Below are 26,824 nucleotides of genomic sequence, written 5' to 3' on the forward strand. Positions count from 1 at the left end.
CAGTGTGTTGTACATCTTCAGTCGTACACATGGAGATACTCACATCTATATATGTAAAATATGGAAGACGATCTATGAATAAACTCATTTCATGTTTAAAGTGAACCTGTCAGGTGCAATATGCACTCAGTACCACAAGTAGTTCTGGGTGCATATTGCTGATCCCTGCCTAACCGTCCTTTTATCTAGCAATATAGATAAAGAAAAGCCCGGACGCCTGCCCTGAAAGGGCTCAAGGGAGGGCAACATGACTGAGGAGGGATGCTAGGCCTGAGGGTTAGCAAGGGGTTAAGGTACAGGGTATTTTGTGCGGGAAAAGTGGGAGGTGGAGTTATAGGGCTGCGGGGCCATGTAATTGGTCAGGGGGTTGCTAGTGTAGGGGGGTATATACAGGGCTAGATTAGGAGGTGGGAGGTCATTCACTACCTGGAAGACGTCTTGAATTGTTGCTGATTCGCTTGGATCCTGAAAATTGAGGGCTTCGGGGTACAGATGAAGAGGAGGAGGAGCAGCTGCAGCGATGGCCCGGCGAAGTCGGCGGCTCTGCAGATGGGGACCCCCCTGCCTCCGAAGCGGCAGTGAAGACCGCGGTTTCCTTAGCGCCTCAGCCCGGAGATGCCGCCGAGGACCCGACGGCGGAGAAGAAGCCCCAGCGGAAGACCCACGGCAGCGGCGGCAGATTAAAGAAACGGGACAAAGCGGGGCCTGGGCCGGAAGTCGGGCCACGGGCATGAAGGCAGCGGGGCGGTGAGTGACATGGCCGGCCTCCCTCCACTTCCGGTTCGCGGGGCGCAGTGTGATGCGCGCGTCGCGGCTGCGTGGCCCGCCGCGCTCACTTGCTCGCCGAGCTCGCCTGACCCGCCGCGCTCGCCTGACCCGCCGCGCTCGCCTGACCCGCCGCGGTCACGTGGGTCGGCGGTGTCACGTGGGTCGGCAGTGTCACGTGGGTCGGCGGTGACACGTGGGCGGGTGGCGCGGTTACGTGGGCCGGCGGCGCGGTCACTTGCGGTCCCAGTGGAAGACGTCGCAGTGACCTGCATCAGATGTCGGCAGCGGGGCGGTGTGACGTGACCGGCCTCTCCTCCACTTCCGGGTTGCGGCGCGCACTGGTGACGCGCGCGTCGCGGCCACGTGACCCGACGCGGTCACGTGGTCTGGCGATGCGGTCACGTGCTTCGGCGCTGGTGTCAGCTGACCCGGAAGTGTCGGCGATGAATCCTGCAGCGATCGGCGGCGGCTGCAGAGCAGGATGCGGGGAGGATTTCGCAGACCCAGACGACCGTCCAGCAGCGGTGCGGGCAGTGGTAAGTGACATCACTGGCCCTGACAGCCTCAGATCAGTACGGTGCGGGGGTCAGCGTGATACCTGGGCGGCGCGGCCACGTGACCCATGGCGCGGTGCGGGGTCTGGCGGCGCAGTCACATGCCCCTGGCATCTCGGTCGTTTACTACTGCCAGGGATCTAGGTGGAACAGCCTGAACGGGGTCCAGCAGGCAGTGGCGGCACGTCTGGCGCTGGCTCGGGGGGTCAGCAAACGACAGGGCTGACCCAGAGCTGGGCTTGTCATGCGATCGTCTGCATATGCCAGCTGGCGGATGTGCGGCTGGAGCGCACCACCCCCCCCCCCTAAGTTGTGGCTCCGAGCCGGTGACTACTTGACAAGCGTCCCCGGCTGGCCGGCCAGTCCGGCCGGTTGCGTTGCGGCCCTGGAGGGCTGCAACCTGCGTTTACCCGTGGAGAAGATGGCGGTGCTCGACGCGGAGGACATGTGACGGCTGTTCCGTGGGATCCCATGGAGTCAGCCTAGTAAGTTACGGCTCACTTAAAACCTTGTATTAATGCTTGAATTATGGTGGGTGGTAAGGGTGTCGTTAGGTATGATTTTGGGTGCATTAGGGCGGTAGTTGGTTTGTCAGCGAGTTTCGGCAGGAGGTTGGGGACCCTGAGTACGGCGTTGAATTTTATGTGTGAGTGGTGGCTACGTGGTCCCGGGTGCCTTGCTATGCTAGGGTGTCTATTTATAGGTGACGACTTTGTTTATTCTGGATGGCGTAATGGCGCTTGCATTCTCTGGGTGTTTTGTATGATTGGGTGATTTCCAGGTGGTTTGTGACTGATTCAGGTGGAAGTCGGCGGTGGGGCGGTGATTGAGGCAGGGATACGAATACTTACAAATGGGTTGTGGATAGCCACGGTCACGGCAATTCCATGGTTTCTGTAATGGTCATGGGGGTCTTTTAGCTAGAGGATTATCTCGGTTCATAATATGTGATAAGAGTTTGATGGTAGTCCACTGACATGGTGGCCCGGCGTGCGGGGGCGCATTTGCATTCGGCGTCTTACTTTGGAGCGTTGCATGGGGTGTGTGCTATTTGAGAGGTGAAGGGGAAGGTGGTTGTGTTTTAAGAGGGGTGCTTTAAGTTTTATGGGCATCGGGCTAGCCCGGTTCTCCAACTGGTGTTGTGTGAGTACTGGGGGTATTTTGCTGGTCCACTGGGGCGCGGCATGTTTTGTTGCGGCCAGACGTTAAGGTCGAGATGATGGGAACAGCAGTTTTTGGATATCTGTCCTTCCTTGCGGCGGTGGACGACACCTTTCTGGGGGTCTTGAAGTTGACCAGTCACCTGTATGCGGTGCCCAGGCTAGCCGTCTATTGACAGGAGTAAGAGGCGATAAATAAAAAAAAAAAAAAAAAAAAAAAAAGTCACGATTTTGTTGCCTTTGCCTGTAATCGTTTTTTCAGTGTTTGTTTCCGATATCTTTCGTACATGTATTGTGCGGAGCTGGATGTTTTATGGTTGCGCAATGCCGGTTATTGGGGTCTATGGTTCGGGTTCGTTCCCATAGTTGGGTATTATTCCAATATTCGGGATGGTTGAGTGCTTATTTTCTGCTTCTGGGACAACCTGGGCTTGCTAAGCTGTTTCTTCATGCCCAGAGTGTATTTGCAGAGTAAGGCTATGTGCGCACGTTGCGTCGGTGTACCTGCAGTTTATTCTGCACGTTTTCCTTCCCTTGGTTTTTGACCAAATGGCTTTTGACCATTTTTTAGCGCTAAAAACGCATGCGTTTTTACCGCGTTTTTAGTGCGTTTTTAGCGCTTTTTACCTGCGTTTTCACCTGCGTTTCTGCAGATGCGTTTTTGAGATCAAGACACTGAGAAATAAAGTTGAATTAGTCAAAAAGAATGAAAAAAGAGAAAAAAAGTATAAAATAAACTTTTATTAAAATTATATGGGAAATTATCAATTTTAATGTAATAATAGTGGTTATGCACATTTTAACAGAAAAATAGCTAAAGTTTATTATTTTTTAACATTTAAATTTTCGGTTATTGTGTGTGTGTAAAGGAACATTAGAACCCATTACTTTTTGGCCAGAAAAGCATGCGTTTTTGGAGCCAAAAACGCAGTTCAAAAGCAGGTAAAAAGCATGAAAAACGCAGGAATTGTGATTTTGGTTGCTTTTTGCCATTTCTCATTGACTCCAATGTTAAGGAAACGCTGCAGAAATGGTAAAAACAACTGACATGCTGCTTCTTTTTCAGCATGGTTTTTGACCACAAATATGCAAATTAAACGCTGCAGAAAAAAAAGCAAAGTGCAGACAGGATTTCTGCTTTTCCCATAGACTTTGCTGGAAAACAAAAACGCATGCCTTTTTGCCCAAAAACGCTGCTGCCAAAAACGCTGCAGAAACGCGGGAAAAAACGCAACGTGCGAACATAGCCTTAGAATGTGTGGGATAAATCGATGTGTGTGGTTTGTATAGGTGGGGCCCTATGTTTGAGGTACAGTTACGGGCCATTATCAGGTTCCCGTGTATATCATGCTACTGTTTTGTGGTCCAGTTTGGCTTCTTGAATTCGTGGGTTCACGTGCCGTTTGGGGGTTCATGGGGAGATTACGGGAGTCTGCCGGCAGTGTCTGCACGGGGGCAGTTTTAACAAGTTTTATACACGTGGATTGGTATGCGGTTCTTAGTAGGGTTGTCGGCTTAACGTTGGCAGTCCGTATTGGGCGGCATTCGTTATGGCGGTTGATAGTAGCTCCACAGGAGTTTATAATAAGAGTAGGTGGTTCTCGTTTACGATGGGTTTGGGGTGTTTCTTCTGGGTACAGCTGACTTGGCTTTGCCTTATGGGTATATGGTTCATCTTGGTGTGTTTCTTCCTGGTGCCCCCCGGGTAGGGGGCTCGGGTAATGTGTCGGTGCAAGGAATAAGTGACATTTGCATTGGGTGATCTAGTGTGTGGCTTATTGGTGTCGGGGGGGGCCTCCTATTGGCGACTTGCGGGAGTTTCCAGCCAGGTAGTGCTGCTGGCGGGTGTTGCTCCATTTGTTGATTATGTGGACAGACTGTGGGGCCTGTTGTGGGTTTCGCGGGCTGTCACGCGGTGGTGCAGCCCCTCCCGGCAGTACATTGCCGGGCGGTTCCTTTGGTCTTACGTATTGGTCGGGACCGGCAGGTATCACGGGTGCACAGTGGTGCGGCGCAGCTGCGGGTGAGGTATTTGAAGTAGTGTGTGAGTAGGTTGCAACTATGCCATTACCTCCCGCAATGTTGGGCTGGATGGCTGGGGTAGCCAGTGCGGTATGCACTGGCTCTTATGGTTTAAGGACGTGGTAATTGTCTGGGGCGGTGCCCCGTTTGGGGGGTTGTTTTGCGGCGCTTTAGGGCTGAATGGCGGGGAGGCACCAGACACTCGTGGGTGCAACGTTGACGGTTGGCCCTGGCTTATGGTGTCTGCAATTTCGGAGAAATATGGTGTTTGAGTTTCCCTGGATTACGGGTCGAGTGGGAGTTTCTTTTCTCTCATTTTGTGAGTTGTATTGAGTCTGCAGTTTAGCGGGGATGGGGTGTGGTGTGCAGTTGGCTTTTGGTGAGAGGGTGGCAACGGTAGGGTTGTGCTTCCAGGTTCAAAGCACACGGAGATACCAATGATTAACTGTGCTTATGTGCCCCCCCTTTTACGGGGCTTTGAGCATTATGCGGTGGTCAGAAGGGTGTATGCTGACTTAATTAGGGAAATCATCTGGTGGTGGGAGTATGGTTACACAGTGGGATATAGTTAAGGTCTTTTCTTCAGGCCGGTGGTCGGCTTGACTGTCTTTGGTCCCGTGTTGTTGTGTCTTTGGGGTGGAATGGTTTTGGCTATTGGACTGGGTGGTAATTCCAGGATCGGTGTGATAATACACAGTTTACGGGAACAGCAGCGTTTTGGTACCGCACGTGGGTGGAGGAGACGTGGTCGCTGGGGGGGCATCCGGGGTGCTTGATCCGTGACATCGGGCTTGATTGCCCTGGGCCATTTCTTCCTGCCTGGGTGGCGTGCTCGTGTTGTTGTTCGCAGGGGCATAACTGTCTAGCGGTTCATTATTTGGTATGTCTTAGGATCTGCCAGATGTTGGGGAAACAGGGGAGGTTGTTTTGTTTCCAACTATAAAGGTTGGCTTTGCTTAATTACCAGCTGATATGTAATTTGGAGGCGCCTGCAGTGTAGCTGTCTCAACGAGGCCGAGCTTGCCCCCTTATTCCTTGGAGATGGGGGCGGCGGCTCAGGTGGCTCGTTGGGGACTGGTCGCGCAGGCGGTGCATAGGATCGGACAGCGGAGTTGGCTAGTTTCTGGTCTTGGGGCGGCTGCCCTTGTTGTACTGGTACACCAATAATGGTTGGCTTTGTTTAATTATCAGTGGATGTGTAAATTTCAGCGGCGCCTGCAGTGTAGCTGTCTCAACGAGGCCAAGCTTGCCCCCCTATTCCGTAGAGATGGGGGCGGCGGCTCTGGTGGCTCGTTGGGGACTGGTCGCGCAGGCGGTGCATAGGATCGGACAGAGTGGTTGGCTAGTTGCTGGTCTTGGGGCGGCTGCCCTTGTGGTACTGGTACACCAATAATGGTTGGCTTTGTTTGATTATCAGTGGATGTGTAAATCTCAGCGGCGCCTGCAGGGTAGCTGTCTCAACGAGGCCAAGCTTGCCCCCTATTCCGGGGAGATGGGGGCGGCGGCTCTGGTGGCTCGTTGGGGACTGGTCGCGCAGGCGGTACATAGGATCGGAGAATGTGGTCGGCTAGTTGCAGGTCTTGGGTCGGCTGACCTTGTTGTATTGGTGGTTTGGTGCAGGTTGACATCGTAAAGTCTATTGCGGGGTCATTTTGCTTGATTGACATTGGTCCCGCAGTATTGGTTGCTCGACCCGAGGAGTCGGCTCGGGTCGGGTTTTGGTGGTAGGGCTCGCACGTACAAGGTGTCATACGTGCTCGCTGTGGCGGAAAGGAGGGGGGTATTTGAAGTCGGTGGATTGCACAAAGAGCGGGGGGGAACCCAGTGCAGGAGCGGGTTACCCCTGGTGTGCAATGGTATGGTTGGTGGGTCCCTGCTGTGCTCGGTCACAGCGGGACATGTTAACGTGGGACCCTGCTGTGCTGGGTCACAGCAGGGCATGTTAATGTGCTGGGTGTCCTCGAGCCGGTGTGGTGCGGCTGAGGGCACATGGTGGAGCAACACTCGGCTGGGTGTCCTCGAGTCGGTGTGGTGCGGCTGAGGGCACATGGTGGAGCTGGTGTTGCAATCATGGACAAAGGGACTCTTCACTTACCCCCCCTCCTTTGCTGGTGGTTATGCTTATGGAGTTATTTACTATATTTATGAATAAAATGTTATTGATTATTTTGGTGTTAATAAACGAGGCTGCTGTGGCCTTTACATCCAATGTCACGCAGTCTGTGTCTTATTTTAGTGGAAAAGTGGTGAAAGGTGGATAACTGGTTTGGGTCAGAACGGCAAGTTAGGGCCGTCAGTCAGACGTTCCTAAGTCAAGAAAAGCCCGGACGCCTGCCCTGAAAGGGCTCAAGGGAGGGCAACATGACTGAGGAGGGATGCTAGGCCTGAGGGTTAGCAAGGGGTTAAGGTACAGGGTATTTTGTGCGGGAAAAGTGGGAGGTGGAGTTATAGGGCTGTGGGGCCATGTAATTGGTCAGGGGGTTGCTAGTGTAGGGGGGTATATACAGGGCTAGATTAGGAGGTGGGAGGTCATTCACTACCTGGAAGACGTCTTGAATTGTCCCGCCCACCCGCCCTATTTTTGGATTCCTGGCGATCGTCATGGAGAGACGAGGAGGATCGACCTTGTCGCAGCAGTCGGCGGAAAGGAGGGGGGTATTTGAAGTCGGTGGATTGCACAAAGAGCGGGGGGGAACCCAGTGCAGGAGCGGGTTACCCCTGGTGTGCAATGGTATGGTTGGTGGGTCCCTGCTGTGCTCGGTCACAGCGGGACATGTTAACGTGGGACCCTGCTGTGCTGGGTCACAGCAGGGCATGTTAATGTGCTGGGTGTCCTCGAGCCGGTGTGGTGCGGCTGAGGGCACATGGTGGAGCAACACTCGGCTGGGTGTCCTCGAGTCGGTGTGGTGCGGCTGAGGGCACATGGTGGAGCTGGTGTTGCAATCATGGACAAAGGGACTCTTCACTTACCCCCCCTCCTTTGCTGGTGGTTATGCTTATGGAGTTATTTACTATATTTATGAATAAAATGTTATTGATTATTTTGGTGTTAATAAACGAGGCTGCTGTGGCCTTTACATCCAATGTCACGCAGTCTGTGTCTTATTTTAGTGGAAAAGTGGTGAAAGGTGGATAACTGGTTTGGGTCAGAACGGCAAGTTAGGGCCGTCAGTCAGACGTTCCTAAGTCAAGAGATATTTAGAAAAAATATTTCTAAAGATCCTTTATGATATGCTAATGAGCGCAGGGACTAATCAAAAAGACGTGGGCATGCTAACATGCTATTCAATGTCCATTGCCTCGCGTCATCAGTGGTGACACGCATACCTGTGTCTGCTGCCACCATTACTTTAGCCTAGGACAGTCAGGCAGGGATTAGCAATATGCACCCAGAACTGCTCATGGTTCTGGGAGCATATTGCACCTGACAGGTTCCCTTTAAAACTAGAAATTAGGGACTCTCCCAAAAAATTTTTCTGGCATATTCACTCAAATTGTCCTCTGCAGATTACATTTGGTCGATTTCAGTCTGAAATGAAAATAGACTAAAAAGACATTTCTAATGCTTTGAGTCTTTCTTTGGGCTCCAAGGCATAATAAATAGAAAGCTGTGAAAGGATTAAAAAATAAAAAAATATATTATATTTTCCCTTCACCTGTCCTGACTATACTGGTCTTTGAAGCTTCTGGTGCTATCTAGATCGCACAAGGGGATGTGAGACACTATACACATCATCACTAAGTACACGAAAAGAGAGGAGGAGCGCATGCAAAGGATTTCAGGAATAAGATAGTAAGTAGGGTATTCAAACCGCTCACCTGGAGAGGTTGTGCAACCTTGCACAACCTCAGTTAGAGCGTTGGTTGTGGAGCTGGGCAGTACACCCAGGCGCCACTATGGACATCCTCTGCTCGAGTAAACTGTGTCCTGTGGGGTGGTCATGTGACAGGTAACATGGTAACCTTGTCACTGTCGTTCCCAGAAGAGATTTCCAGCCTCAGGCTTAAAGCAGCTCCTGCCGTGAGTCCCAATATGGGAATGTGGAATAGGCTGAATAATTGCACGGTCCTGGGGAGCGCTAAGGAGGAGACAGATGGTCACATGCTTGAATTTCTTTATTCATACCACCGTTTCGATATCAATGTAATATCTTCATGAGGTGGATTCACCTGATGAAGATATTACATTGATATCAAAACGGTGGTATTGATAAAGAAATTCAAGCAAGTAACCATCTGTCTCCTCCTTAGCGCTCCCCAGGACCGTGCAATTATTCAGACTATTCACATTACACATCATTGGCAGGAAGAAGCAAAGTACTAGGCCAAGAATGTGACAGGAAAGGTGTGGGGTGGGCATAGGGCAAGTGAGTATAATCTTTTTTTTATTTTTTAACCACTTCCTAGACCACTAAAGAATCTTTCAAAATAATGGCCAGATTGCTAATGTTCTTGTGGGTAGAGATGACTAAACCTGAGCTTCGAGTTTCAAACTGAACACCAACTTAAAAAAATCAAGGTTTGGGATTTGGATACTTTACGTGCAAACTTCACTTGTGCGAGCAATGCTGTGCTCAGGTACGCTTGGTGCTCAGCACTGTGTGAGCCGCTTGCAGTGTTTGAACAGCTCACACTGGGGGTAACATCTACACAATTACATGTAGTGTGCGATCCAAAAAATTGTTTGAAAATGCCCGTCCACCCTGCCCCCGAAGGGATCTGCTTATGGCTGGCTGATTGTGGGCGGAAACTCAAACTGACAATCAGTTACTTGCTCCGAACCGAAACTCTGCGGAACTGCTCATCTCTACTCATTGATTCATGCGACTCAATTCCCGAAAATTTCAGATCCTGTGGATTCACAATTTGTAAAAAACAATTGGCAAGAAATGTGATAATTTATGTATCAATTCACTCACATCTATACAAAATCAATAAATGTATCCCAAAATATATACAATAGATATCCAGTAAGTAAATACAATAAAAGACACGGCAATCTTCAATGCAATACTTGGGGATGCTAGATATTACCTGCTTTTATGTTATTTTAGACTGTATCATTTTTCTAGTTAATTAAAAAAGAAAAGTTTTTTATGGCTAAAACAAAACTTTTTTAAATTGAGAATATATATGTAAAACATTTTCATAGGGTAGTCAAAGATATATAAAAATGACGTATGCCTGTACAGTGGCAACCTAGCAATGTGCATATCTAAAGTAGAATAAGTACATTCAAGGATATAAAATTAGAGAATAATGGACACAATGGCTGGAAAAGCTAGATCACCAGCATAGAGTTATAATTATAATTTTTCAGAAATGTATTCTTAATAAAAAAAAATAAAGGGGGGGGTTAGCCATAAGGAACTCCTTTTCTTTTTTGATTAACATTTCATTCGGAGTGGCTAATGGATCTTCATCTAGGTGGCTATTAGTGATGAGTGAGCACTACCATGCCATGCTCGAGTGCTCGGTGCCCGTAATGAGCAGTCGGATATTTAGACGAACTTGACTCAAGTACCCAAGAACTTGAGTCAATGGGGAATGGGAAACTTAGGAATTTTTCCACAAGATTTTCTAAAAATGTTTGATTTTTCCCATTGACTTCCATTATACTTGGTACACGAGTCAAGTCTGTCCGAATGTCCAACTGCTCGATATGAGCACCGAGCACCAGAGCATGGCATTCCTCACTCATCACTAGTGGCTAGCCATTGTCCTGACCTTGTGGCCTATTTTTCTAATTGATTTTTCACCCGTTGGATTTCTGTTTGCTCAATGATTTTTCTAGTGTTGCTAAGTGAGAGATGATTATTTTTGGGTAGGAGCACTGTACTTTTAAAAATAATGAGAACATTCTTTTTTATCATGCATACATTTTAAATCATATTGGCAGGCTAGTCTTAGTTTCCTTAAGGTGCCCATGTGGCCAATACCTATCTCTTTAATTTCCCAAGACAAATTAATATTTGGCTCATTTGGAGGAAAGAGTCAATAACAGATTCCTCTGGTGGTGGCCTATCTCCCAGGTAAACAAAAGAATGGAGTGTTTGCTTTAAAACTGCCTGACCCTATACTCCACCGAAGGATTAGCAGTAAGGAGACTTCCATACATATAAGGCTATGTGCGCACACTGCGTCTTTTTGACGCTGCGTTTTTGTGCGTTTTTGGCCGCTAAAAACGCACAAAAACGCACCTGCGTCGAAAAAACGCGGCAAAAAACGCACGCGTTTTGCCGCGATTTGGTGCGTTTTTTTGCTGCGTTTTGCTGCGTTTTTGCTCACTGCGTCTTTATGCGTTTTTTATCAGTGAACAAAAAAAAAAGGTCTGATGTCATTTCCTTCTTCAATGTGTTCTTCATTCTCCACTAGTGTATGCAGAAGAGCAGACAGCTGCAGAACTACAAGGCTCAGCATACTCCATCCAATAGTGTATGCAGGAGAGCAGACAGCAGCTGCAGAACTACAAGGCTCAGCATGCTCCATCCAGGACTATATGCTTGAGGGAGAGTCAGGGGGAGCAGACCTACAAGGCTCAGCATCCTCCTTCCAGGACTGTATGCAGGATTTCTTTGCCCCCCCAAACAAAAAAAATGATGTGGGCTTCGCCATATTTTTCTATGCTAGCCGGGTACAGCAGGCAGGTACGGGCTGCCCCCAACCCCCAGCTGCCTATTTGTACCCGGCTGGGAACCAAAAATATAGGGAAGCCCTTTTTTTTTAAATTATTTCATGAATTTCATGAAATAATTTAAAAAAAAAATGACGTGAGCTTCGCCCAATTTTTGAGTCCAGCCGGGTACAACTAGGCAGCTGGGGATTGGAATCCACAGTGCAGGGTGCCCATGCTTTCTGGGCACCCCCGCTGTGAATTGCAGTCCCGCAGCCACCCCAGAAAATGGCGCTTTCATAGAAGCGCCATCTTCTGGCGCTGTATCCAACTCTTCCAGCTGCCCTGATGCCGGGTGGCCCGCTGGGTAATAATGGGGTTAGGGCTAGCTGTTAGTGATGAGCGAGCATGCTTGTAACTACTCGGTACTCGCACGAGTATCGCTGTACTCGGGCTGCTCGGCGTGGACCGAGTAATCTCGCGATACTCGTGCTGTACTCGTGGTCTTCATCCCTGCATGTTGGCGCTCTTTTGAGAGCCAGCCCTCATGCAGGGATTGGCTGGCAGACCACTGCAATGCCACAGCCCTGTTAGTTGTGGAATTGCAGTGATTGGCCGGCCTGCACAGCGTGACCGAGCCTTTATACCGGCCGGCGCGCTGTGCTCTGCTCACAGCTATCCAGACAGTCAGTGCAGGGAGAGTGTCGCTGATTCAGGGAAAGCTTTGCGGCCCTTTATAGCTTTTTCAGTTGCAGGGCTGCAAACAGTGTGACCAAAAGTCCTTCTCAGGACTATTCTAGTTGTATACAGGCAGGCAGGGTATAGCCAGGTCGGAGTACAGTAGCAGAGTCCTTCTCAGGACTATTGTTGCTATATACAGGCAGGGTATAGCCAGGTCTGAATACAGGCTAGTGACCAGAAGAGTCCTTGTCAGGACTATTGTACCAGTATACAGGCAGGCAGGCAGGCAGGGTATATATAGCCATTCCTAGTGGTGACCGTATACCAGCCTTCATCATATCTGGGGCTGGTGTACACAGTCTAAAACAGTCCAGATAGTGTCTGACTTGTCTGTAATTGTCGCTCCCCAAAAAAACCTGTTAGGTTCCTATTGCGTCCGTGCTTGGTTTTTAAAACCGCACGTGTGTGCCTGTCGGTGGCAGCGTACAGGTGCACTTGTGTGCAATTTCCACAAACTTTGATATAACGCACAAGTAGTGAATACACGTCAGCACAGCATTGCAAAATGCGCAAGGGCATTGGCAAGGAACAAGGAAGTGGACGTGATGGTGGTGCAGGCAGAGGCCGAGGTCGTGGGCAAGCTCTAATTTCGCCACAACAAAGGGCCACATCTAGTCGCTCGCACGTCCTGTCCCAAATTCTTGGGGACCGCAGCAGTACACCGCTCTTGAACCAAGACCAGTGTCAACAGGTTGTTAGTTGGATAGCAGATAATGCTTCCAGTCAGATTGGCACCACCACAAACACTCTGTCTTCCACACGGTCAAGTGTCAGTAGCCGTGATACTGCACCGCACATTTCTGAACCTGATCCTCCTTCCTACCACCAGGCTGAGTACACGTCCTCCTCGGACATTAATGATTCCACACTTGGACACTCGGAAGAGCTGTTCACGTTTCCATTCACATTCTGGCCTCTCGCCAGCTCATATTGAAGTGGGTCATGAGGAGATCGTCTGTACAGATGGCCAAATATTTGAGCAGCCACGTTCTCACGAAGTTGGCAACGTGTCTCAACAAGTGGTGGACGATGATGAGACACAATTGTCAGGAAGTCAGGAGGAGGAGCAGGGTGCGGAAGAGGAAGACGACGTGGTGGATGATCCAGTAACTGACCCAACCTGGCAGGAGGATATGCAGAGCGAGGACAGCAGTGCACAGGGGGAGGGAGGCGTAGCATCACAACAGGCAGTAAGAAGCAGGGTGGTGGCCCCAGGCAGAAGTCAGGCAACCGTTCCCCGGAACAACACGACGACACAAGGTGCCTGTACAAATGTTAGGTCTTCCCGAGTCTGGCAGTTTTTTAAGTTGGATCCAGATGATTCTAAAAAGGACATTTGCAACACCTGCCGTGCCAGCATCAGCAGGGGTACCAAAACTAGCAGCCTGACCACCACCAGCATGATCAGGCACATGTCAGCCAAGCACCCGACTTTGTGGGAAGTACAACAGAGTCGAGGAGCAGTGCTTGCTGATGTCACTGCTACGTCTTCGCTGGTTGTGCATGCGAGCCAATCCCCTGTCCATGCTGCCTGCGAACAAGCCTCCTCCACTCCTGCACCTGCAGTTGCCTACGCAGAAAGAACACCATCATCAATCACGTCCTTGTCCCAGCGCAGCGTTCAGTTATCCATTCAGCAAACCTTTGAACGCAGGCGCAAATACACTGCCAACACCCCACATGCCACAGTTCTAAATGCTAACATTTCGCGACTGCTTGCGCTGGAAATGTTGCCTTTTAGGCTGGTGGAGACAGAAGCATTCCGTGACCTGATGGCGGCAGCTGTCCCACGTTACTCGGTCCCCAGCCGCCACTATTTCTCCCGGTGTGCCGTCCCCGCGTTGCATAACCACGTGTCACAAAACATCACACGTGCCCTGAACAACGCTGTTTCACCCAAGGTCCACCTAACCACAGACACGTGGACAAGTGCTTGTGGGCAAGGCCGCTACATCTCGTTGACGGCACACTGGGTTAATATTGTGGAAGCTGGGACCCAGTCTGAGCGAGGGACGGAACACGTCCTTCCCACACCAAGGTTTGCAGGCCCTACCTCAGTCAGTGTTTCACCCACACTCTACAGCTCCGGAATGTCATGCTCTTCAGCCTCCTCCTCCTCCTGCGCATCCTCATCCACTGTACCCTCCACACCAGTCCCAAGCTGGAAGCACTGCAGCACTGCCTCGGCGAAGCGGCAACAGGCTGTGCTGAATCTAATCTGCATAGGTGACAAACCCCACAATGCAGAAGAGCTGTGGACAGCTCTGAAACAGCAGGCAGATCACTGGCTCACACCTCTGAACCTAAAGCCAGGAAAGGTCGTGTGTGACAATGGCCGAAACCTGGTGGCGGCTTTGAGGCGAGGCCAGCTGACACATGTTCCATGCGTGGCCCATGTGCTCAACCTCGTGGTTCAGCGGTTTCTAAAGTCATACCCAGAGCTGTCTGATCTGCTGGTAAAAGTTCGCCGCCTGTCTGCACATTTTCGAAAGTCACCTACTGCTTCAGCCGGCCTTGCCGGCTTTCAGCGCAGTTTGCATCTTCCGGCTCACAGACTGGTGTGTGATGTCCCTACGCGTTGGAATTCAACTCTGCACATGTTGGTCAGGATATGTGAGCAGAAGAGGGCAGTTGTTGAGTACCTGCATCACCTAAGCCGTCGGGAAATGGTTCAAATTCCACACATAACACCTGAGGAGTGGAGATGGATGTCAGACCTATGTACCATCCTCCAAAACTTTGAGGACTCCACCAAGATGGTGAGTGGTGATGACGCCATTATTAGCGTCACCATACCGCTACTCTGCCTTCTAAAACGGTCTCTGCTGAAAAACAAACATGATGCATTGCAGGCGGAGCGCGATGAGTTGCAGCAAGAAACAGTAGTGGGTGTGGGTGATAACACACAGCCCAGCCTCGTCTCATCACAACGTGCAGTGGAGGACTATGACGAGGAGGAGGATGAAGACATGGAGCAACTCTCCGGCCAAATTGAGGATATGACATGCACACCAGTCATATCCTCGGTTCAGCGTGGCTGGCCAGAGGACAGGGTAGATGAGGAGGAGGAGGAGGAGGAGGAGGAGGACAGCATGTTCAGTCATCTTGTTGGTCAGGCTACTGAAGTCCTGGCTGTTAAGAGTCTGGCGCACATGGCTGACTTTATGGTAAGCTGCCTGTCTCGTGACCCTCGCGTTAAGAACATCTTGGCCGACAATCATTACTGGTTGGTAACACTGTTAGACCCACGCTACAAGGAGAACTTTTTGTCTCTTATTCCCGTGGAGGAGAGGTCAACCACAATGCAGCAGTTCCGGAAGGCCATAGTCACGGAAGTAGGCAAAGCATTCCCCTCACAAAACGCTAGCGGCATAGGTCAGGAATCATTGGACAACCGAGGCGTACAGCCGAGAGAGGCACAAGTCCAATCCGCCAGAGGTAGGGGAACAGTCTTTAAGATGTGGGACAGTTTTCTCAGCCCCTCACGTACCACAGCCCCTGAGGTGCGGGGTAGTGCCACAAGAAATCCTAAGTTTGCCCAGATGCTGAAGGAGTACCTTGCAGATCGAACAACTGTACTCCGACATTCCTCTGTGCCTTACAATTATTGGGTATCCAAGCTGGACACGTGGCATGAATTGGCTCTCTACGCCTTGGAAGTCCTGGCCTGCCCTGCCGCTAGCGTTTTGTCAGAGCGTGTTTTTAGTGCCGCAGGTGGAATCATTACAGATAAACGCACCCGCCTGTCAACTGAAAATGCTGACAGGCTGACTCTGATCAAGATGAACAAGGGTTGGATTGGGCCAGACTTCACCACACCACCAGCAAATGAGAGCGGAATTTAAAGTTTGCCATGTACCTCCACTCACCCATGGGTACACACTTCTGGACTTTGGATAATCGCTGGACTGCTCCTCCTTCTCCTCATGCGCCACCATGATGACCGTTACAAATTGCAATACTTAGGCCTTTGTTTCAGGTATACCCCCAGTGGTAAATTTTTTCGCCCATTCTTTGCAGAATGGACATTACAACGACAGGAGACCCGCTCCTTTGCAATGGGAACAATGTTTTGAGGCCCTCATGCACGTCTCTACCCAGGGACAACGTGGAGCCTCCCAATTTTTGGCTGCCCTGCCTAAGGGCTAAACTATAATACACCCACTTCCTGACAATGGACACTTAATGTTTTGAGGCCCTCATGCACGTCTCTACCCAGGGACAACGTGGAGCCTCCCAATTTTTGGCAGCCCTGCCTAAGGGCTATACTATAATACACCCACTTCCTGACAATGGACACTTAATGTTTTGAGGCCCTCATGCACGTCTCTACCCAGGGACAACGTGGAGCCTCCCAATTTTTGGCTGCCCTGCCTAAGGGCTATACTATAATACACCCACTTCCTGACAATGGACACTTAATGTTTTGAGGCCCTCATGCACGTCTCTACCCAGGGACAACGTGGAGCCTCCCAATTTTTGGCTGCCCTGCCTAAGGGCTATACTATAATACACCCACTTCCTGACAATGGACACTTAATGTTTTGAGGCCCTCATGCACGTCTCTACCCAGGGACAACGTGGAGCCTCCCAATTTTTGGCTGCCCTGCCTAAGGGCTATACTATAATACACCCACTTCCTGACAATGGACACTTAATGTTTTGAGGCCCTCATGCACGTCTCTACCCAGGGACAACGTGGAGCCTCCCAATTTTTGGCTGCCCTGCCTAAGGGCTATACTATAATACACCCACTTCCTGACAATGGGCACTTCAGGGTTACAGGCCCTCATGCACGTCTCTATGCAGGGGCATTGGTGAACTTCACAATTTTGGACTGCCCTGGCAAAGGAAAATACTACAAAGACTCACTTCCTCAAAATGGGCACATTAGACTCAAGAGGCCTTCATGTACGTCTCTTCTCAGGGACATCGGAGTGCCACACAATGTTTTCACGTAAAATCTTTCATATAATCTCCAAAAGTAACATACACCAGCTCTATCTCACTATTGGGTATGTGCCCTTAACATTTCCGCCATGAAAATTCATTTTGGTGTCAATTTGGAAGGTTTTCTGGTGAGTCCATAAAAATGGCGTGAAACACGGACAAAATTGTTCACAGCTGTGACTTTTGAGTGATAAATGCTTCAAGGGGTCTTCCCCATGCTGTTGCCATGTCATTTGAGCACTCTTCTGAGACTTTTGTGACATTTTTAGGGTTTCTCCATGCTGCCGGGGGGTCATTTCACAAAAATACTCGGGTCTCCCATAGGATAACATTGGGCTCGTTGCTCGGGCCGAGTACACGAGTATTTTGGGAGGCTCGGCCCGAGCTTCGAGCACCCGAGCTTTTTAGTACTCGCTCATCACTACTAGCTGTATAGCTGGCCCTAAGCCCGAAATTCATGGTGTCACGCCAATATTAGACATGGCTACCATGAATTTCTAGTAAAGATAAAAAAAAACACAACACACAGAAAAATATTTTTATTAGAAATAAAACACAACACAATTAGTGACTCCATCTTTATTGAAATAAAGAACCCCCCCTCCGCAGTAATCCTGGGTCAGGGTCCCGCGCCGTCCAATCCGGATCCAATATCATCTGATCGGTTTGCTGGAAGGCAAAGCGATCAGATGATGTGTCAGGATCAAGTGCCTGAATCCCATCACACATCAGCTGATTGTATAAAAGCCGATTATACAATCAGCAGATGCATCAGTAGAAAAAAAAAAATAAATAAAATACTCACTTATGTGCTGATTACCGGCAGCTCCTGCAGCGATGGGGCGGGAGTCTGATCCTGTCCGATCGCTGCAGCAGCTGCCGGTAATCAGGGATGAAGTCTCCTGACGCATCCGCTGATACCGGCCGGGCGCTCGCGTCACCGCGATACTTACGATCACCTGATGCGTCAGGTGACTGCATCAGGTGATCCATCGCCAGGTCCTGCATCCATCGGAGGTTTCCCGGCCATCTGCACACAGCCGGAGCGGGGGTGGCGATACCGTGAGAGGAGATGGGAGTGGGCATGGCACCGGGAGTCTGCAGACAGGTGAGTATAACTTTTTTTTTTTTTTTCTACTGTTCACTTTTGTTTTCGCAGCCGCTTCCACCTCCCGCCCGAACATGGCGCCGCACTGCAGCTGACATGCACAGGACGGGAGGTGGATGCAGCGGTGACGGTACCGGAAGGATTCACGCTTCTGTATATACTGACAGAAGGAATCCTCTTCCTGTACACGTCACTTTACTACCCACCTCCTGCGTTTATAGCTGCGTTTTTGGTCTTAGAAACGCACCAAAACGCAGCTATTTGCGTTTCTCATTGCGTCTTTCAACATCCCATTGAACTCAATGGATGAAAAGCGCAGTGAAAAACGCGGGAATAATTGACATGCTGCGTTTTTGTGGCACCACAAAAACGCAGCTGAAAAAAAAACAGATGTGTGCGGACAGCAAAAATTAAAACTCATAGACTTTGCTGGGGAAGCAAAGTCCTGCAGTTTTGAGGCCAAAAACGCACCCGAAAAACGCGCAAAAACGCCGCGAAAAATGCACTGTGCGCACATAGCCTATGATGGTTCCGGCCCAGCTACACTTGGTAGGTTTGGCCAAATTAAATATAATGTTTGTGGTCTTTGGCATTTGTCATTGTGTGTGCCAAATATAGTTCCCAAACCTGAACCTAGCGTGAGGATGATGAAGGCACTGAACTCAGGGTATTGTGTGTAATCACAATACTGATAAGCACTTGAGTTAAAAAATAGTTAATACAAAAAATTGGTCACTAAGAACAGCATTAAATATTTTTAGGTTGCATTTCCTTTCTCAGTAGTTACAGGTATTGCAGAGGATGAACCCACAGGTTAATGTGCCAACAGCACTTTAATTTGTGATGCAACGGCATGCCATGTTAAATGCAAAATAATACAATTCCTCCTATTCCTCCAGGCTTATCTCTATATAAGATACTGATAAATTCCATAGAGAAAATATACACATATGTCTAAACATTCAGTAAACAACTAACCTCCTGGGATTATTTTTAATGCATTACTGATAGGATTAATAACATAAGGCCCCTACTCCTTAGGTAATGGCGCTTTATCCAGTCAGGCCTGACTATCGTCAGAAAGGTGTCTAATAGCATTTAGCCTTCAAGTGGTCATTAGTTACCAGTTTGTAATTTCCAGTAATTATAATTTGGACATCACCTCCGCATATCAATATGTGATAAGTGTGTTTTCTTGGATATGAGAAGCTTGTTAGTTTCTGGGGAGGAGGTTGATGCTTATTGAATAGCTTAATGCAAGTGATTGAACTAAAAAAGAATTCCAGATTTAATTTAATTTCCAATTTTCTGCTGCTTAGATTTAAATATTGAAGTGATGTAAAATAAATGGATTGCCTCTCCTGCCGTACTTTATTTCATTTTGGTACAATGATTACAGCCGCTGTAATAATAAAAGTCAATATTAAATGTCTCAAGAAGCTTGTTGACAGTTTATTGAAAGACAGTCGAACAACATCCCTATTTGTTAAATAGCATTACATGAGAATCACTTAAAAAGTGCTCGAATTCCTTCTGGCAGATATGGACCATGAAAACGGCACAGGTGGCTGCTACAAGACTGGCTGGTTCTAGAGAGGAGTGAACCTGTGGAAGTTTGGGTTCGGACGAAGTTTAGATAAAGTTCGGTTTGGGACCCATATTTGACCTGAACTACATTGGAATTGACTAATTGGGCAGGAGAGATGAGCGAACCCGAGGTTCTGTTTTCAAACTGAATACCAACTTTAAAAATCAAGGTGCGGGTTCGAATGTTTTAGGTACAAACAAAACTCGCGGGAGCAAAGCTGTGCTCAGGTACACTTGGTGCTCAGCCCCGTGCGAGCCGCTTGCAGTTTTTGAATGGCTCGCACAGGGGGTAACAACAGCGTGATCACATGTAGTGTGCAACAAAAAAAAAGTTTTTAAAAAACCCACCTACCTGACCCCAGAAGTGATCTGCTTATGTCTGTCTGTATGTGGGCAGAGACTCAAACTGCCAATCAGTGACTTGATCCGGTGTTTGGATCAAGCTCGAGCCTATGGAGCTAAGCTCGTTTGCTGCCAGCGAACCGAGCCTTGACAGAACCGCTCATCCCTATTGGGCAGTTCGGCCTTCCACCCACATGCAATCAGCCATAAACAGATCAGTCCTGGGGTAGGGCGGGTTTTTCCTTTTTTTTTGTACACACTACATCTGATAACTCTGTTGTTATCCTCAGTGTGAGCCATTCAAACACTTCAAGCGGCTCGCACAGGGCTGAGCATTGAGCGCAACCAAGCACAGTGATGCTTGCTTGAGTGGTTTGAATACATAAAACAACCGAACTGGGATCCCAAACTCTGTTTTTGTGGTAAAATCTGTGCTCAGTACAAACACCGAACTTTGGATTCACTCATTTATAGCTGGTTCCACACTCTTCCTCATGGGATGCATGATTTGATAGTTGGAGCAAGCACCAAGACCTCCTATTCTAGCATGGGAATGTGATATCATGAATAGAGACTTGTATGTATGCTCTTGATCACTACTATGAAGACAAGACGATCATAATCCTGAAATAATGCATAAAAGTATATAAAGTTACCTGCTCTCCAGTGGCACATTACTGCCAAGGACCCAGCTGTCCTGCAGCTGGACGGACTCGGGTGTGGTTTGCAGCTCGGCGGGCAGCGCAGCCGGCGTGGCCGGACTTTGGTTCCTCCTATGTGTCAAAGAATTGCGATTGAGAGATGTAATGGACGGTTGCTGTGCTGCAGGATGCTGCTTGTGAGTAGGTGGTAAAGGCTGCAAAGTTGATTGGCCTTGGTTGTTTGGCGATTGCTCTGTAGATTGAGAAAAAGAAAATACCATCAGGACGTTGAAACGAATCTAAAAACACACAATTAATTACAAATTAAAAAAAAAAAAGTTTATACTGCCGGGTCTTAAATGATACTTCCACTGAGACACATTCACTTTGGGCACACAGTGCTCTAATTAACATTAAACAGATGGCAAACTGGCATTCAGTTCTTTCTATTGGATTTCATTTACATTAGCACTTTCATAAACAGTATTTGACAGATTCCGATTGCGCTTTTCAAGATCGACAGCCAAAATAATATTAAGAAAGCAAGCAAAAAGAAATGACATGAGCAATCCTTTACGGTTCACACCGGCTCTTTAAACACATATAATTATTTTAACAGTGTTTTCTTTTGAGCATTACTTAACAGTAATCATTTGTAGCAAGCCAGTAGCTTAACAGCAGTATACCCTGCCAGTTTCGAGGATTTCAGAGTGTGTAGGTCTGTATGTTGATTCGCTAATAGATACTAAGTATTCTCCAGCAGAAGGTCACTCTGCGAAACAGATGTTGCAGGATAGATATTTAACAGACTGAATCACATCTGATTACCACGTCAGAAGACTCATATAGTTAACGACCGTTAAGTTCATTGAAACAAAGGCAAAAGAGAATTCCCTAATTAATACAGTAACACCCCTCACATGGCAAAGGGGGCATCCCTAATCATGGCTACCATCAAGAAGAACTAACTTAATCTAAGCAAATAAATTATATTTTATTCTTTTCTTATCCTAAAATTTTATGCCTTCTATAGTGACCCCAGGATTATAAAAGAGATTTATATAACAGTTGCTGGAACTTCTGATTTTAGTCAAAAGCCATTTGCAGTAAAGCCCTGATAGATTGTGACTACAAATGAGAAGATCTTGTAAAATTCAAATTTGGCAAATATCTCTGTTGAATAAATATGTGCAAACTACAATATTGGAAAGTTTATAATCGCTTGGAAAATACCTGAGGGGGAGAGGAGAAAAAGCGAGGAACCCACTGACCATAAGAGCTTAGACTTTACATGAGAGAAAGAAAGAGAGAAAGAAAGAAAGAAAGAGAGAGAAAGAAAGAAAAAGAAAGAGAAAAAGCGATAAAAAGAGAGAAAGCGAGAGAGAGAGAGAACCTTGCTGACCATAAAAAAGAGAAAGAAAGAAAGAGAAAGAAAAAGTGAGAAAGAGAGAAAGAGAGAGAGAAAGTGAGAAAGAGAGAGAAAGCGAGAGAGAGAGAGAGAACCTTGCTGACCATATAAAAAAGAGAAAGAAAGAAAAAGAGAGAAAGAGAGAGAAAAAAAGAGAAAGAGAGAAAGCAAGAAAGAGAGAGAAAGCGAGAGAGAGAAAGCGAGAAAGAGAGAGAACCTTGCTGACCTTAAAAGCTTACACTTTGCAGGAGAGGAAGGGAAAGAGGTCCACACTGACCATAAGAGCTTATCCTCTACAGGAGAGAGAGGAGCCAGCTGAACATAAAAGCTTACACTTTACAGGCAAGAAAGAGAAAGGACCACACTGACCATAAGACATTATCTGCTACAGGAGAGAGAGAGAAAGATAGAGAGGCTACCCTCTGACCATAAGTGCTTATACTTTCCAGGAGAGAAAGAAAATGAGAACCCTGCTGACCATAAAAGCTAACACTTCACAGATAAAAGAGAGAGAGGATACACCGATGACCATAAGAGTTCACACTCTACAAAAGAGATAGCAAGAGCAACTTGCTGACCATAAGACAGAGAGAGAAAGAAAGACAGGGAGAGAAGACCCCGCTGACCATAAGAGCTTCCACTCTACAGTGACTCTGGAGAACTGCTGGTCTGTGATAGCTCAAGTACTGACCACCACTGTAGTTACTAAGTATCATACAAGGTAAGATGTCTTAGCTGCAGGGCATAATGAGGAGACCAATGCAAAATGACCTTAGCTTGCTGTATGATACTTCAGAGGTGTGGGAAATGGTGCAAGGCAATTTTTTTGAGAACTACAAATTGAGCCTCACAATGTTTGGATCTGCCTGTAAATACGAATTTAAACTCAGACCAGATCTTCTGCGAATCGATCAACTCCATCTCTAAAGCTGGTGTCACACACAGCGACAACGACAACGACGTCGCTGCTACGTCACCATTTTCTGTGACGTTGCAGCGACGTCCCGTCGCTGTCGCTGTGTGTGACATTCAGCAACGACCTGGCCCCTGCTGTGAGGTCGCCGGTCGTTGCTGAATGTCCAGCTTCATTTTTTGGTCGTCACTCTCCCGCTGTGACACACACATCGCTGTGTGTGACAGCGAGAGAGCGACGAAATGAAGCGAGCAGGAGCCGGCACTGGCAGCTGCGGTAAGCTGTAACCAGCGTAAACATCGGGTAACCAAGGGAAGACCTTTCCCTGGTTACCCGATGTTTACGCTGGTTACCAGCCTCCGCCGCTCTTGCTGCCAGTGCCGGCTCCTGCTCTGTGACATGTGGCTGCAGTATGCATCGGGTAATTAACCCGATGTATACTGTAGCAAGGAGAGCAAGGAGCCAGCGCTAAGCAGTGCGCGCGGCTCCCTGCTCTCTGAACTGTGACATGTAGCTGCAGCACACATCGGGTTAATTAACCCGATGTGTGCTGCAGGAGAGCAAGGAGCCAGCGCTAAGCGCGGCTCCCTGCTCTCTGAACTGTGACATGTAGCTGCAGCACACATCGGGTTAATTAACCCGATGTGTGCTGCAGGAGAGCAAGGAGCCAGCGCTAAGCGCGGCTCCCTGCTCTCTGCACATGTAGCACAGCGACGTTATGATCGCTGCTTCTGCTGTGTTTGACAGCTAAGCAGCGATCATAACAGCGACTTACAAGGTCGCTGTTACGTCACCGAAAATGGTGACGTAACAGCGACGTCGTTGTCGCTGTCGTTTAGTGTGAACCCAGTGTAATTGGGACAAATTTCCTTTAGTTTAAAAAACAAATCAATATCCTTGCAGTTTGGTGGCCGTGTCTCTTTCAATCCAATTAGAAGGAAGTAGATATCAAAGGGCAACAATGAAAGTTAAGAGGTGTTAGAGACTTTAATAAAAAGACATTTGCTGACAAAAATTGATTTCCAAATAAACCTTAAGAGTTATGATGAAAAAAAACCTTTAGATCGAAATCAGTGCTTCAGCACTTCCTAAAATATTATTATAGGGTCACAAATAACAACAGAATGCTTACTTTTCACTGCAATGTCATTGTCAAGTCCAACAGTCTGGGTCGATCAGTTATATTTTATATACTATAATAATGTAAATATCACTACAGTGGTCTCAGACAGGGATTCAATGTCATGTATATGGCATAGAGTTATGTCCAGTGGCCAATCAGTGGCTGCAGCAGTAATCTATATCTCTGTCCTCCCTGAACACACCTGTGACCGTTGCAGCCAATCACTTGTCACAATGACACTTTGGTCATCGCTACAGCCTCCAGTTTGCTGCATGGGTCACACGTTAAGCTGGCTGGAAGGAGAACCAAATATATACGGGTATATACAAATATATTATATATACAAATATAATATAATAAATATATATATATATGTATATATATTTATATACTATTGAAAATTAAAAATTCCAGCATGCTTTATAGTGTAGTTTTCCAATTGCTAGAGAGCCACAGGTGGTGGATCATTGGTTTGAGGCAATAACAATTCAAAGAGATTCTATTAAAAAGTTGTATCTTATCAAAGCAAAATAAGATAAAGGAGTCAGTGCTGATGTAATACGCGTCTGATGACTACTATCATTCATGTATATGAACACAACATGCAAATATGTAAATGCAATTCTGAGTGGCACCACATGACATGGTTTATTATGTAAAACATACCACTTCTATGCATCGGTCCTCTGCAATGCTTCCAGCTGATGATACACCCAATTTTACCCCAGTCCTAGCCAATATTACTCTCAGTATGATAGAGTGTGCTGCTTTAAATATTCGTTCATTACTGAATCATCAGACAATATAAGAGGCTTGATTATGGTTTCCCTATATAATATTACTGATCTCAATCAAAATGACGTCTAAACGAATAAGAGAAAATAGCAGTCAGTGTTGATCTGGCTGTGAGAACGTGACGCTTCATGTATACAACAATATTGCAACACTGTGTAGTACAATCTCCATGTGCTGCTCTATGGCTTCTAGTCAACTTCATGCCCAAGAGAGTTAAGGCAGTGCTTGAAAATAATGGGCACAATTTGGCCATTTTCACCTAGGGGTGTACTCACTTTTGTTGCCAGCGGTTTTGACATTAATGGCTGTACATTGAGATATTTAGAGAAGATATAATAAAATATATAAAAAAAATATATAAAAATGTGATTGGGTGTACTCACTTTTGTAATATATTGTATCGCTAGAGCATTGCTTCTAAAACAGAATATCTCTCATACTTTTCTTAATAACAGAAAAAAATCTGTCCATTTAAGTCCCACCTGTGGGCTGCTCAGACATTCCCTGCTTCTTGGCATTCCTCATTTGTTGTCCAATAATACAAACCGAGGGCAAGTAACAAGCTCAGCCGAGCCCAAAACCGATATTTACTGGTAAATAATAAATCTGTAAAGCATTTTATTTAAAAATGAAACGGTCTTACTTTCTGAAAGGCTATAGTAGTGACCATGTGTCTACCTTTTGTCTAACAAGCTGTCCACTGCTTTTCTGTATCCACAGAAATGAAAAGCTGTCTGCAGTAAGTGTTGGTCGGGGGGTGGTTTCTTCATCTTTCTGCTCATTCTCTCCTGCCTGTCAAACTGGCTACAATATATATATTAGAGAAGAGCTTTTAATTTGGCACAGGCAAGGCATTGGTCAATGAGGATTAATGTATGCTGGGAAGAGAGGAATGAGAAGTTCTTGCACCTATAGTACTGGTAGCATACTCTTGAAGAGGAGGGTGGCACAGTGGCTCAGTGGTTAGCACTGCAGTCTTGCAGCGCTGGTGTCCTGGGTTCAAATCCCACCAAGGACACTATCTGCAAGGAGTTTGTATGTTCTCCCCGTGTTTGCATGGGTTTCGTCCAAAACTCCAAAGACATACAGATAGGGACTCTAGATTGTGAGCCCCAATAGGGACAGTGTTGCCAATGTATGTAAAGCGCTGTGGAATTAATAGCGCTATATAAATGAATAAAATTATTATTATTATTAGCTACCCACTGAGAAAGGGTGGATTGAAAGTTACAGAGCATAAGAATCAGGACAGTTCCTGGACATTCTATAATAATTTGCACTCCAAAAGCAATTTTAACTTTTGAGGAAGAGGGTGGTAATAAGGGCTCATTCAAATGTCAGTTTGTCACGTACGAGTTCTATCCATGTTTTTCAGGGATAGTACTCACACCTATAATAGTCCATAGGGTTGATAATATGTCCGTGTATTTTTTGCATTGAATGGTCTACACCAAAACACAGAGATATGACCAGTTACAGATCAAACATACCATAAGGTCTTATGGGTGTCTGAGTGTGTCACGACCTGATGTGATCTCGGTGGAATCTTGGATCAGAAGGTCACATTGTGGATCGCAGATCCACTGTAGTGCTCGTTCATGATTTCCCCTGAACTGCAGCGTATTTAATTCCACTCTGTACTAAAGGGGTAAAGGTGCATTTCTATCCTGCAGTGATCTAACAGGTAGTTGTAACCTCAGCTGCAGCCACTCTCTTCTGGTATAATTATCTGCTCCTCGCTCATCCCTATCCTGGTTATAGCTCATTCCTATGCTGACCAAGTTGAAGGCGCTCGTCTCTGCATAGCTGTGATGTCGCTACTATTGCAGCTGCAAAATTACAGAGGAATCCAAGGGGTGCTTTTAGTGGTGTTTTCACTGATTAATTTATAGGGGAAGCATGAGAAACCTCCATCAATTTCTATTTGTATATGAGAAAAAGAAATGAAACTCTCATGGCAAAAATTGATACAGTGATGAATCACTGATGGAAATTTGGTCCAAAACCTGGTAAAAATCCGTCCATCTTTTGTGTTAAAAAAACCCTGTTTGAATGAGGCCTATGACCATGATTTCTGCAGGACTTATGTGAAAGAATAG

The 26,824-nt window shown here is 47.2% G+C and overlaps 1 protein-coding gene across 20 annotated transcripts in view; it reads right to left on the reverse strand.

Annotated features, from left to right (window-relative positions):
* TENM3 (teneurin transmembrane protein 3) overlaps positions 1-26,824 on the reverse strand; it is a 1,857,795-nt gene that overhangs the window by 455,869 nt on the left and 1,375,102 nt on the right. For all 20 annotated transcript variants that reach the window (XM_075347175.1, XM_075347169.1, XM_075347170.1 and 17 more), the window contains one exon: positions 20,502-20,739. In XM_075347175.1, coding sequence (XP_075203290.1) covers positions 20,502-20,739 — 238 coding nt within the window. The remainder of the gene's footprint in view (positions 1-20,501; positions 20,740-26,824) is intronic.

Source organism: Anomaloglossus baeobatrachus, chromosome 1 (genome assembly GCF_048569485.1).
Source record: "Anomaloglossus baeobatrachus isolate aAnoBae1 chromosome 1, aAnoBae1.hap1, whole genome shotgun sequence".
NCBI lineage: Eukaryota > Metazoa > Chordata > Amphibia > Anura > Aromobatidae > Anomaloglossus > Anomaloglossus baeobatrachus.